We start from the raw sequence: 14,392 nt of genomic DNA on the forward strand, positions 1-14,392 counted from the left end.
AATGAAGAAATCATTGCAGGGTGAATATGCACAGAAATTTCATGGTCGCGTAACTTCTCTTTTCTTTTTTCTGAACTGGTAATTAAAACTGACTCTCCCTCGTTGCTAGCACGTCTGAACGAAGCTGCAAAAGAATAAAGTCAGATGTGAGAGATTAGAAAGCAACAGCTGTGATCCAGCACATGGCCTGGGATCAATGCAGCAGCGTGGTATATAAAGTGGAGCGCGGCCGTGGGGCGGTTCAGTCAGCTGTGAGCGGGAGGGATGTTCGTGTCGGGGCCGCGCTCGCACGGGGCCGAGGATGAGTCCACTGGCTCCGACGAGGAAAGCGATCAGAATGAAGACCTGCTGCAGGTAAACGCTATCAATATAGGAAACGTATTTCACCGATTGCGTCCTAGCTGTCACAGTTATTGCGTTATAAAACGTGTTCAATTTTTCACAGACAACTGCGTGCTTCCGATATATTTTTTCCCGTTAGCGAGGATCACTAGCCATAAGTTTCAGTTTTATATTGTCAGTTTTTTTTGCAAGACTCTCCGGTATGAGGTATTACTATATCTGATCTACATGATTACTCTGCAACTCACACTTAAGTGCTTAACAAAGGGTTCGTAAACCAACTTTCATACTATCTCTCGACGGTTCCACTCTCCAATAGCATGGACATCTAAATCATTCCATGAAAGCTCTGATTTATTTTATTACAGTAGTCATGTTTTCCTATGTATGTGAAGATCAATCAAATATTTTCGCACTCGGAGGAAAAAGTTGGCGATCTTGCCGCGACGAAAAAAGCGCATGTTTTAATTGTAGCCACCCCATTTTGTTTAATATTCCCGTGACACCTTCTATTTCGCAAAAATATAGAACCTGCTTCCCTTACTTGAACTGCAATATGCCACTTTGGTTTTAGTAGCTGAGTTAATCTAATGTTATCGATATAACTTTACACATGTAGGTAACTCTGAGAACTTGTACAATGTGCTTAAAATTTCTAGTGAAAAGGTAACTAGTTTCATTACATTAAAAGTGATGTTTAGGTACAGAAACTCTCCCTACAGTCAGCCAATATTTCGTCTGTCAGTTAGTGGTACAAAATCTTTAGACTGTACGTAGCACAATTATCTTCTACTAAATTGTAACATTTGTAGTAGCTGCGAAAACTACGAATAAAAGAATATTTCTGCTATTGGAAGAAGACAGCACGGATACAGCAAAATTTTGTTTTAATTGATATTTGTATAATTACTCCTGTAATAACAATAATAATAATAATAATAATAATAAAATCAAGATACTGTAGTATTACATAGTGATGTAATAGGACAATACATGAATGATTAACAGACTCCTTCTTCAGATTGAGTTTGTAAATAAAGCCTGGCTTTGCTATACTTCGCCGGCCGAAGTGGCCGAGCGGTTCTAGGCGCTTCAGTCTGGAACCGCGCGACCGCTACGGTCGCAGGTTCGAATCCTACCTCGGGCATGGATGTGTGTGATGTCCTTAGGTAGTTATGTTTAAGTAGTTCTAAGGTCTATGGAACTGGTGACTTCAGATGTTAAGTCCCATAGTGCTCAGAGCCATTTTTTTTTTGCTATACTTCAGTCTCTGTTTCACTAGTAAGACCACGTTTTATCCGAAGAGTAGTAATTTTTAATTTCGACATTTAATCATGCTAATTTCTCGTTATTTGAGTTTTTGCTAATCTTGATTGGCACAATTTAGCCCTTTAGTTTTTCTTCAAATCAGCTATATTATTCGCCAGTTTGGATTGTCTTTCATACCCAATTTCTCTGCATACAATTTGGGTAAAAAGCAACAACATTGTTCCTTGACGGAATAAAATAGAGTAATTTACTTTGGAAATCGGAAGCCGATCAACCATAAGATAGCTAAAAACCGATATCATAACTTGCTATGCTACAACACAATAATGGCCATTTTTTTGCAAAGAGAATGCAAGAAAAGTGCCAGTCTTTCCCAATGATACTCGTTTACTAAAAGTAAATAATTCTTCACATTTTACTTTGGGCAGATATTTTACCACACCAACCAAATTGGTATTCTATACATTATGGAGGAGAGGAGGCCGAAATATATCCTTCAGAAAAAGAAGTACCTGTGCATAGCTTTACACGCGTTTCAGATCGAGTAGAAGCTATTTAATGAGTGTCTAGGAGAGCATATATGTATAATGCCACTACATTTACATCTATATCTACATACATACTCAGAGACTCACTGTACGGTGCGTGGCGTACCACTACTAGTCATTACATTTTCTTTTTCACTCACAAACAGAGCGAGGGGAAGACGACTGTCTGTATACTTCCGTACGAGCCCTAATCTCTCTAACCTTTTCTTCATGGTGCTTAAAGGAAATATATGTTGGCGGCAGTAGAATCGTTCTAGAGTCAGCCTCAAATACCGAGTCTCAAAATTTTCTCAATAGTGCTCCTCCAAAAGGGCTTACCTTCGCTTCAGTCATTCGCACTTTAGTTCCCGAAGCATTTTCGTATCACAATAAGGTATTTAACTGTGATGGAACTTTGTTAATCGGAACGAATGATATTCATTGTGTTATCTACCTTTGTTACATTAACATTGGATCCAAATATGTCTGAAAACTATAGATACACTAAAGATAAAATTTTTCTCTTTTATGAAGGGTATATAACATACCTGCATCAACTTTATTAGATGTTCTTTTATGTTACTTTTTTAGATGGGCTACTAGCGTAACTCTGTGCCATATATCCGGCTTGTGTTCTGTGCACGGCAGACAGCGTTATGCACAACCTAGACTTTGTGATTTCTACAAACACCTATTAGTGAAAATTACATGCAGAAACTGTGGCTTCTGCCATCGTCTTCACGAACACCTATAAAAATTAGGAACCAATACTTTAAAATTCGTTTGGAATGTTATACTTACCTATCACGTCCTCTTATTTTCGGTTCTGCAAGATATTTTTAGGGACGAAAATCACTTATAAAGAAGCAAGGAAGGTCGGAATTTAACGCCCCGTCGACATCGAGATCATTAGAGACGGATCATAAGATCGGACTGTTCCAGGGATGAGGAATGTAATCTGTAGTTCTCTTTCAAAGGATTCCTGCCAGCATTTGCGTGCAAGGATTTCAAGAAATCACGAAAAACCTCTATCTGGATGTTCGGACGGGTATTTGAACCGTTGTACTCCCAAATACAACTTACAAGAGGTTGTGTGCCTTTATTAGTTTGTCTGTTCCATCGATGAATATAGCACTGCAGAGTATGTATATCACAAATGAATACGTGAATATTTTCGTGGCAGTTTAAAATTATGTTCCAAATCTGAATCATTCATGTCGTTGGGGTTTTGTGCTAACTCATCAATCATCTCACATTTCGTCTTTCTCTCTGTCATTACAGTCCAAAGATAAAAATGATTAAAGAAAAGATATAGTTACAAAAGGCATAACCATTACGTAAAGGAAGATTCAATGGGAAATTCTCCAAAGTGTCAGCTGAAATGAAATTTTTGACAGAATCAAAGTGGACCAGAACTTGGATCTGTGCGCTTTTCGACACGCAGCTTTAAACTCTCATAATGGGCCTATTCACAGTAGTCTAGAAAGTACCAAGCGTCAAGAATTCGGAACATTTTTCGGGAAATTGGCAGCGTTGCTCTATGCTGCTATGTAGCTGAATGCACAGTTACAGAACAAAGGTGCTATTTAAATCGGCTGGCAAACGTCAGACGCGTTATCTCGTTCGATGCTTCTATTCGCTGTCGGCTTATTCCCGCAAATGCCCTGCTGCCGACTTACTCCGTCAGATAACGACGCGATCAACGTGGAACGATCCTCTGCAGTGCCTTAAATGGATTCTTCCAACCCAGTCAGACATTATAGGTCTTTACCCACAGAATGAACAAGGAAGAATTCCGCGTCAAGTAATACAAATGACTTGTTATTTGCTAAACTGCATCGGATGGGTCAGCTTTTAGTGTGTATGCCCCTGACTACCCTTTCTCATACTTTGTGAGTTCTTCCCGTAAACAGCACGTAGAAAACGCTACTTCTAAGAGCTGGCCATTAGTATGGACGCAGTAGTGCTGTCCCCGCTTTAGGCACAAATACTGTGTCTGGCATAGACCTTCACTTGTTGTTGTTGTTGTTGTTGTTGTTGTTGTTGTTGTCGTCGTCGTTGTTGTTGTCGTCATCTTCAGTCAAAACACTGGTTTGATGCAGCTGTCTTCTCTACTCTGGGCTTTCTAAGACGCTTCTCAACGAATAACTACCGGAACCAGCATCCATATGAACCCGCCAACAGTGTTCATCTCTTCTACAGTTTTAACCCCCCCCCCTCTCTCTCATTCTCACTCTCTCTCTCTCTTCTCTCTCTCTCTCTCTCTCTCTCTCTCTCTCTCTCTCTCACACACACACACACACACACACTTTCCTCCGGTACTAAATTTATGACTCCTTGATGTCTCAGAATTTGCCTTACCAACCCATCCCTTCTTTTAGTCAGGTGATGCGTCAAATTTCTTTTATGCAGTTTCAACATGTTGTTGATTTAGAACCAGCTTTTATTTCAGTTGCAGTACATGTATTTTGGTGACTAGTTTCGAACCGACTTGTTCATTCTCAGGCCCGACCTATTGAGGCTGTACTGAAAATGACTAATCTTAATGACAACCATCTAAACTGGCAATACATGCATCACACAGAGACAGTAGATGAATTTCACAATATACATATGCTCTCTGTACAAGTCATAAGTCAGTTTGATTCTGATTTCTATAGTGAGCAAACGTACGAGTTTATTGTGACATTTATCTACTGTCACTGTGTGATGCATGTATTGCCAATATTAGGTAGTTGACATTAAGAGTAGTCACTTTCAGTGCAGCCTCAGTATGTTAGGCTTGAGAATGAACCAGTCGGTTCGAAAATAGTCGCCAGAGTATATGTCCTGCAACTGTGACATATTTACAATAAACTCGTCATCAAATTTCTTTTCTCCCCAATTCTATTTAGTACCTCCTCATTCGTTATGATGCGCCCATCTAATCCTCAGCAGTCTTCTGTAGCATCACACCGCAAAAGTTTCTTTCCCCTTCCTGTCTGAGTCTGAAATGCTTATCGTCGACGTTTCACTTCCGTGAAAGGCTATATTCCAGGCAAATCCCTTCAGAAGAGACCTCCTAACACTCAAATTTATATTCTGTGTTGACAAATTTCTCATTTTCAGAAACGCTTTCCTTGTCATGGCCCGTCTACATTTCGTATGCTTTTTATTCGGTCATCATCAGTTCTTCTACTGGCAAAATAGCTTAACTCGTCTACTGCTTTTTCCTGAGCAACGACTGATTTAATTCAGCTACAATCCATTTTCCTTGTCTTTCTTATTTTTGATGTTCATCTTATATCCTCCTTTCAAGACATTGCCCATTCCGTTCAACTGCTCTTTCCTTTGCGTACTGTGACAGGATTACATAGTCGTCGGCAAACTTCTGTTACTTCTCCCTGAACTTTAACTCTCTTTCCAGATGTTTCTTTGGGTTCCTTTACTGCTTACTCAGTGTACAGGCTGAATAATCTGGGATAGGCTACAATCCTGTCTCATTCGCTATTAAACTACTGCCTCCATTTTTGCCCCTCGACCCTTATAACTGCTGTCTGGTTTCTGTACAAGTTGTAAATAATCTTTCGGTCCCTGTATTTTACCACTGCTCCATTGAGAATATCAAAGAGTGTATTCCAGTCACTATTGTCAAGAAGCTTTCTTTAAGACTACAAATGCATTAAACTTAGGTTTGCTTTTCCTTAACCTATGTTCTAAGGGAAATTGCAGGGTCAGTATTGCTTCGCGTGTTCCTAAATTTCTCAGGAAAGCAGACAGATTCTCCCCGAGGTCGTCTTCATCGTCTATCATTATTAATAATACCTGAGTTTTTACCCTTAATATGCTGAAAACACTGAGAAACCGTACTTATGTTAGTGGTTTTTCCGAGCTCCAAACCGAAGAGTCAGCTATTGCGCTAGTTTTGTCTACAACTACCTTTTGTGGCAGAACGTAGTTTTAAGCCTTGTGATCTTCTTACGGGAAGCATTTTGAGACTATCATGATAGTGCCATATTATTAGAAGTTTTAACAAAAATTACAAAATTAATAACAATTCATTCTTTTGTGGCACAAAAATCACCAGCAACACTATTACATTATGGTACCATTGCACCTATATCAAGAACGAAGGACAAACAGCCTTTTTGGTACTCGATGGTGATCTGGGATTGCAGGCAATCGTCATTCATTTTCCTAATGTGGAATTAAGGCGTTAATGACAGCTTGCCCATGTGGTACGACATATACTGAGCACACAAAACGCACAGTGGAGGAGTGCTGCCCTTACCTGCTGAAACCCAGAAAAATATGCTATGCCTGTACACTGCAGTTCCACCGGCCATTCAGTGGCATACGTCAAAAGAATACTCCTGGTAACAGCACCACCCATTTCCATTCTATTTATAAAGAGTCGTCGCCGCGCCACACGTGACTGCAGACCTTGTTAACCTAGATAGCATCTGTCAATTGGATTGCGTATCGAACAGAATAATTTCTATTATTTCATTGTAGCGTGGTCGATAAAGAATGGCCACGGCGTGTAGCAGCCTATCAGGAGACGAGTTTCACACTTTTACGGAAGATGAACCTGCCAAAGCTGCTGTGAATTGCTGATAGTCTTACTATCATATTCTCGACTCAAGCACAAAATGTACAAAGGGCACAAACGTTAGTATGTTAAGAGTAGACATAGGGTGCCTATGTCACAGTAAACTAAAATTACTAATTATCCGAACGTGGGTACAAAATTCCACAACCATTATGCATTCATTGAAGACCTCCTTCTCTTCATCTCCAAACACTCCACATCCTTTACAAGGATATTGAAACTGCCTTTCCCTTCCAGACAGTGAAGTTTTCCTGAAAACAGCGATCAACAGCATTTCACAAACACCAATGAGTAAGTACTCATTACGAAAGGAAACCTTCAAGACCCACATCCTGTTTCATACTGGTATTAGGCTATGTTTGAAATAATCATCGAAGTGCCGCGAAAGGAACTGTGATGCAGTACTGGCATTCAGTCCATGACAACAGTTTTACATCACCTCGGTTCCGAGAGTACCGGAAACTGTACAGAAAATGGGAATAGAGATCAATATAAAGATCACTTCCGCCTTTTTTATTGCTCATGAAAACCACGCATTGCATGTTGCACCACCATACAGAGAAACCTTCAGAGGTAGTGGTCCAGATCACAGTACACACCGGTACCTCTAATACCCAATAGCACGTCCTCTTGCATTGATGCATGCCTATATTCGTCGTGGCATACTATCCACTAATTCATCAAGGCGGTGTTGGTCCAGATTGTCCCACTCCTCAACGGCGATTCGGTGCAGATCCCTCAGAGTGGTTGGTTGGTCACATCGTCCATAAACAGCTCTTTTCAATCTACCCCGCCGGCCGGAGTGGCCGAGCGTTTCTAGGCGCCACAGTCTGGAACCGCGCGACCGCTACGGTCGCAGGTTCGTATCCTGCCTCGAGCATGGGTGTGTGTGATGTCCTTAGGTTAGTTAGGTTTAAGTAGTTCTAAGTTCTAGGGGACTGATGACCTCAGATGTTAAGTCCCATAGTGCTCAGAGCCATTTGAACCAACCAATCTATCCCAGACATATTCGATAGGGTTCGTGTCTGCTGGCCACTTCTGTCGAGCAATGTCGTTTTCCTGACAGAAGTCATTCACAAGATGTGCAAGATGGGGCGCGAATTGATGTCCATGAAGACGAATACCTCGCTAATATGCTGCCGGTATGGTTGCACAATCGGTCGGAGGATGGCATTCACGTATCGTACAGCCGATACGGCGCCTTCCATGACCACCAGCGGCGTACGTCGGCCCCACATAGTGCCACCACAAAACAGCAGAGAACCTCCACCTTACTGCACTCGCTGGACAGTGTGTCTGAGGCGTTCAGCCTGACTGGGCTGCCTCCAAACAAGTCTCCGACGATTGTCTGGTTGGTGGCATATGCGACACTCATCGGTGAAGAGAGCGTGATGCCAATCCTGAGAGGTTAATTCGACATGTTGTTGGGCCCATCTGTACCGCGCTGCATGGTGTCGTGGCTGCAAAGTGGACCTCGCCGTGGACGTCGGGAGTGAAGTTGCGCATCATACAGCCTATTGCGTACAGTTTGAGTCGTAACACGACGTCCTTTGGCTGCACGAAAAGCATTATTCAACATGGTGGCGTTGCTGTCAGGGTTCCTCCGAGCCATACTTCGAAGGTGGCGGTCACCCACTGTAGTAGTAGCCCTTGGGCGGCCTGAGCGAGGCATGTCATCGACAGTTCCTGTCTCTCTGTATCTCCTCCATGTCTGAACAACACCGCTTTGGTTATTCCGAGCCGCCTGGGCACTTCCCATGTTGAGAGCCCTTCCTGGCGTAAAGTAACAATGCGGACGCGATCGAACCGCGGTACTGACTGTCTAGGCATGATTGAACTACAGGCAACATGAACTGTGTACCTCCTTCCTGGTGGAATGACTGGAATGATCGGCTGTCGGACCCCTCCGTCTAATAGGGGCTGTTCATGCATGGTTGCTTACATCTTTGGGCGGGTTTAGTGACTTCTCTGAACAGTCAAAGGGACTGTGTCTCTGATACAATATCCACAGTCAACGTCTATCTTCAGGAGTTCTGGGAACTGGGGTGATGCAAAACTTTTTTTGATATGTGTATTATATCAATACATACGTTGGTCAGGTGAATACAGGGTTATATATACAAAATCAAATAGGGACAATGTAGGTTTAATAATGAATAACAAAATAGGAACACGGGTAAGCTACTATGAACACCATAGTGAACGCATTATTGTAGGAAAGTTAGACATGAAACCCACCCCCACAACAGTAGTACATGTTTATATGCCAACTAGCCTCGCAATTGAGGAGGAGATTGAGGATATGTATCACGAGATAAAAGAAATTATTCAGATAGTGAAGGGAGACGAAAACTTAATAGTGATGGAGGACTGGAATTCGATAGTAGGAAAAGGAAGAGAGGGAAAAGTAGTAGGGAATATGTACTGGGGGAAAGGAACGAAAGTAGAAGCCGATTGATAGAATTTCGCATAGAACATAATTTAATCATAGCTAACACTTGGTTTAAGTATCATGAAAGAAGGTTATATGCGTGGAAAAAGTCTGGAGACACTGGAAGTTTTCTGTTACATAATGGTAAGACAGAGGTTTAGGAACCAGCTTTTAAATTGTAAGACATTTCTAGGGGCAGATGTGGACTTTGACCACCATTTATTGGTTATGAGCTGCAGATTAAAACTGAAAAAAATTGCAAAAAGGCAGGAATTTAAGGAGATGGGGCCTGGATAAACTGAAAGAACTAGTGGCTTTAAACGATTCCAGAGGGAACATTAGGTTATGAGTGAGAAGAACAGGGGAAAGGCATACAGGAGAAGAAGAATGGGTAGTTTTGAGAGATCAAATAGTGAAGGCAGCGGAGGACCAAGAAGGCAAAAATGCGAGGACTAGTAGAAATTCTTGGGTAACGCAAGAGATATTGAATTTAATCGATGAAAGGAGAAAATACAAAAATGCCATAAATTAGGTAGGTGAAAGAGAGTGCAAATGTCTAAAAAGTGAGGTCGACAGGAAGCACAAAATGGCTAAGCAGGTATGGCTAAAGGACAAATGTAAGTATATATCACTGGTGGTAAGATAGATGTTGCATACAGGAAAATTAAAGTAACTTTTGGAGAAAAAAGAACCACCTGCATGAATATCAAGAGCTCAGATGGAAAACCAGTCCTAAGGAAAGAAGGGAAACCAGAATGGTGGAAGGAGTATATAGACGATCTATACAAGGGAGATGTACTTCAGAGCATCATTATCGAAATGGAAGAGGACATATACTGTGAGATCAAAAGTATCCGGACACCCCCAAAAATATACGTTTTTCATATTAGGTGCATTATGCTGCCACCTACTGCCAGGTACTCCATATCAGTGACCTCAGTACTCATTAGAAATTGTGAGAGAGCAGAATGGGGCGCTCTGCGAAACTCACAGACTTCGAACGTGGTCAGGTGATTGCGTGTCACATGTGTCATACGTCTGTACGCTAGATTTCCACACTCCTAAACATCCCTAGGTCCACTGTTTCCGATGTGACAGTGAAGCGGGAACGCGAAAGGACACATGCAGCACAAAAGCGTACAGGTTGACCTCGTCTGTTGACTGACAGAGACCGCCGACAGTTGAAGAGGATCGAAATGTGTAATAGGCAGACATCTATCCAGACCGTCACACAGGAATTCCAGACTGCATCAGGATCCACTGCAAATACTGTGACAGCTAGGCCGGAGGTGAGAACACTTGGATTTCATGGTCGAGCGGCTGCTCACAAGCCACACATCACGCTGGTAAATGCCAAACGACGCCTCGCTTGATGTAATGAGCGTAAACATTGGACGATTGAGCAGTGGGAAAACGTTGTGTGGAGTGACGAACCATGGTACACAATGTGGCGATTCGATGGTAGGATGTAGGTATGGCGAATGCCCGGTGAACGTCATCTGCCAGCGGGTATGGTGGGTATAGTGCCAACAGTAAAATTCGGAGGCGGTGGAGTTATGGTGTGGTCATGTTTTTCATGCAGGGGGCTTCCACCCCTTGTTGTGTTGCGTAGTACTATCACAGCACGGACCTACATTGATGTTTTAATCGCTTTCTTGCTTCCTACTGTTGGAGAACAATTCGGGGATGGCGATTGCACCTTTCAACACGATCTAGCACCTGTACATGATGCACGGCCTGTGGGGGAGTGGTTACACGACAATAACATACCTGTAAAGGACTGGCCTGCACAAAGTCCTGAACTTAATCCTACAGAACACCTTTGGGATGTTTTGGAACGCCGACTTCGTTCCAGGCCTCACCGACCGACGTCGATACCTCTCCTCAGTGCAGCACTCCATGAAGAATGGGCTGCCATTCCTCAAGAAACTTTCCAGCACCTGAGTGAATGTACGCCTGAGAGATTGGAAGCTGTCATCAAGGCTAAGGGCGGACCAACACCATACTGAAATTCAGCATTACCGATGGAGAGCGCCACGGACTTGTAAGTCATGTTCAGCTGGGTGTCCGGATACTTTTGATCACATTGTGTTTATGAAGTCTTTCATACTTAAGTCGTAACAAGGCCTCGAGTGTAGACAACATCCCGTTAGAGCTACTGATAGCCTTGGAAGAGCCAGCCGTGACAGAACTCTTCGATGTGGTGAGCAAGATGTATGATACAAGTGAAATACCTTCACACTTTAAGAAGAATATAGTAATTCCAATTCGAAAGAAAGCGGGTAATGGCAGGTGTGAAAATTACCGAACTATTATTTTGATAAGTCGCGGCTGCAGAATACTAACATGAATCCTTCATAGAAGAATGGAAAAGCTGGTAGAAGCGGACCTCGGGGAAGATCAGTATGGATTCCGTAGAAACGTAGGAACACGCGAGGCAGTGCTGACCCTATGACTTCTCACAGAACATAGACTGAGGAAAGGTAAACCTACGTTTATAGCATTTGTAGAGATAGAGAAGGCTTTTGACAATGTTGACTGGAATACTCTCAAATTCTAAAGGTGACAGGAGTAAAATACAGGGAGCGAAAGGCTATCTACTATTTGTACAAAAAGAAAATGGCAGTTATAAGAGTTGAGGGGCAGGAAAGGGTAGCTGTCGTCGAGAAAGGAGCGAGACAGGATTGTAGCCTATCCCTGATGTTATTAAATCTGTATATTGAGCAAGTAGTAAAGGAAACTACTGAAAAATTTGGAGTAGGAATTAAAGTCCATAAAGAAGAAATATAAATTTTGAGGTTTGTCGATGACATTGTGGCTCTATTAGAGACAGCAAAGGACTTGGAAGATCAGTTGAACGGAATGGACAGTGTCTTAAAAGGAGGATATAAGACGAACATCAACAAAATCAAAATGACGATAACGGAATGTAGTCGAATTAAATCCGGTGAATCCGAGAGAATGAGATTAGGAATTGAGACGCTTAAAGTAGTAAATGAGTTCTACTATTTGGGAAGCAAAATAACTGATGATGGTCGAAGTAGGGAGGATATAAAATGTGGACTGGTAATGGCAAGAAAAACATTTCTGACAAAGGGAAGTTTAACATCGACTATAGATTTAAGTGTTAGAAATTCCTTTCTGAAAGTTTTTGTATGGAGCGTAGCCATATATGGACGTGATACATGGACGATAAACAATTTAAACAAAAAGCGAGTAGAATCTTTGAAGATATGGTTTTACAGAAGAGTGCTGAAGATTAGACGGGTAGATGATGTAACTAATGAGGAGGTACTGAATGGAATTGGGGAGAAGAGAAATTTGTGGTACAACCTGACTAAAAGAAGGGATCGGTTGGTAGGATACATTCTGAGGCATCAAGGGATCACCCATTTAGTACTGGAGGGAAGCGTGGGGGTACAATTCGTCGAGGGAGACGAAGGGATGGATAGAGTACGCAGATTCAGAAGGATATAGGTTGCAGTAGTTACTCGAATATGAAGAGGCTTGTTTCTCACGAACGTCATTACCATGTCAGCATGTCTTTTCCTTGCGAATTGACAAATACATATCCCAGAGACAAATCATTCTGTCCCGTTCGAACTTAATTAAATGCTGAAATTGCGCCCTTTAAAATCAGTTTGGTATAATGGAATATTTCTTCCCTTTCTTCTCTACTTTCGACGCCTCTGCGTTAGTTAGGCTTGGAGCAGCGCTGGCAATTCTGGAATAATAAGAAAGAGTATGGCTAGGCCTTCGTGTATGTTATCCTCTTCAGTCTGATCACTTACTGCAGAAACCGTCTTACACATATGCGTAGAATCAAAATTCATGCCGGCCGCGGTGGTCTAGCGGTTCTGGCGCTGCAGTCCGGAACCGCGGGACTGCTACGGTCGCAGGTTCGAATCCTGCCTCGGGCATGGGTGTGTGTGATGTCCTTAGGTTAGTTAGGTTTAAGTAGTTCTAAGTTCTAGGGGACTTATGACCTAAGATGTTGAGTCCCATAGTGCTCAGAGCCATCAAAATTCATTTGGTCCATTCTTTCTGTGCTTTTCAGTTTTCACAATTTTACTGTATGTTTGGACATTGATTCTCAGTTATGAATAACACTTGCAGTTGAGCATTTCTTTTTTTTCTTCACTCTTGGCCTTTCGTCTTCATTGTTAATTTGCGCTGCATACGTTCACACAAGACATCTTTCTCAATAACTGCATGTACAGTATATATGTACATTCTGTTGCGCTTTCATGAAATATTATATTGCCGGTATGCATTCGTTGCCTGCAAGGGGCCATCGTCTTGGCAGTAGTCGTTACTCTACAGTTGTTTGTCTTAAGATAAGAGCTTCGCTACAGCACTCTGTATCTGGATTGTATAATTCCCTGCAGTGTTGCTCACTTTTGAGACCAATGTTCACACAACACTTGTGTGCGTCGACAGCACGATGATGATGAGGATGATGATGATATAACGTACCGAAATGTGTAGACCATAGGCATCACAAAAGGGTGGGATCTCTCGCCACGCACGTACTGTAGATTTCACAGCCCGCAGCTTCTTGTACCTCACATCCAGCCACACTTTCTCCCGCTGATGGATGCTTGACCTTCTGGCTCAACAACGAGTTCACACCCTGAAGGATACCGACACATGGCATCAATATGTACATAGCTACAGGCGTGGACCACTTAAAATGAGACAGTCTTGGAAACGCACTTTTGATCTTGTAGTGTCAACCCCCTGCCGAGTATCATCTTTGTGCATGATGTTATGAATCATTTTCCTCGCTACAAACAGGGACATCCGTGAGTGAGACAGGTAGAGTGTCAACAGTTGGGGACACAGCTATAGTTTTAGCTTTTTTGTAGTAGGTTTATCCAGCGGGATGATGGAAAACTAATGAAGCCAGTAACAGTGAGCATTTACACTTTAGCCACACAACTCAGGTTAGGTGTGGAAAAGCTGCTAACTGTGTGGGAAACAGAAAACTTATAGGCAGCTAACAAATTCTAATCCGTCTACTGTCAGAAACGTTATACAGGTGTTTTATTATTTCCTTGATGAAGAAAAACTCGCTATTAAACTGCATCCCATCGTCATAAACAAATACTGTGGGAACAATGCATGTTTGACACGTAATCTGTTGACAGGATGCTCAGCCTTGCGGTAATTGTTTATCACGAAATATCCTGAACAGTAACCTAAAAGAAAAATAGTCTAGACTCTGTAAAC

General features: G+C 42.2%; 1 protein-coding gene across 1 annotated transcript in view; it reads left to right on the forward strand.

The window, feature by feature from the left end:
• Window positions 1–264: 264 nt before the first annotated feature.
• Window positions 265–14,392, forward strand: part of LOC126249493 (dynein axonemal heavy chain 5) — an 856,962-nt gene continuing 842,834 nt past the window's right edge. Inside the window, 1 exon segment of the mRNA XM_049951144.1 lies at window positions 265–354. Within this exon segment, the coding sequence (XP_049807101.1) occupies window positions 265–354 (90 nt within the window).

This window comes from Schistocerca nitens, chromosome 3 (assembly GCF_023898315.1).
Source record: "Schistocerca nitens isolate TAMUIC-IGC-003100 chromosome 3, iqSchNite1.1, whole genome shotgun sequence".
Taxonomy (NCBI): domain Eukaryota; kingdom Metazoa; phylum Arthropoda; class Insecta; order Orthoptera; family Acrididae; genus Schistocerca; species Schistocerca nitens.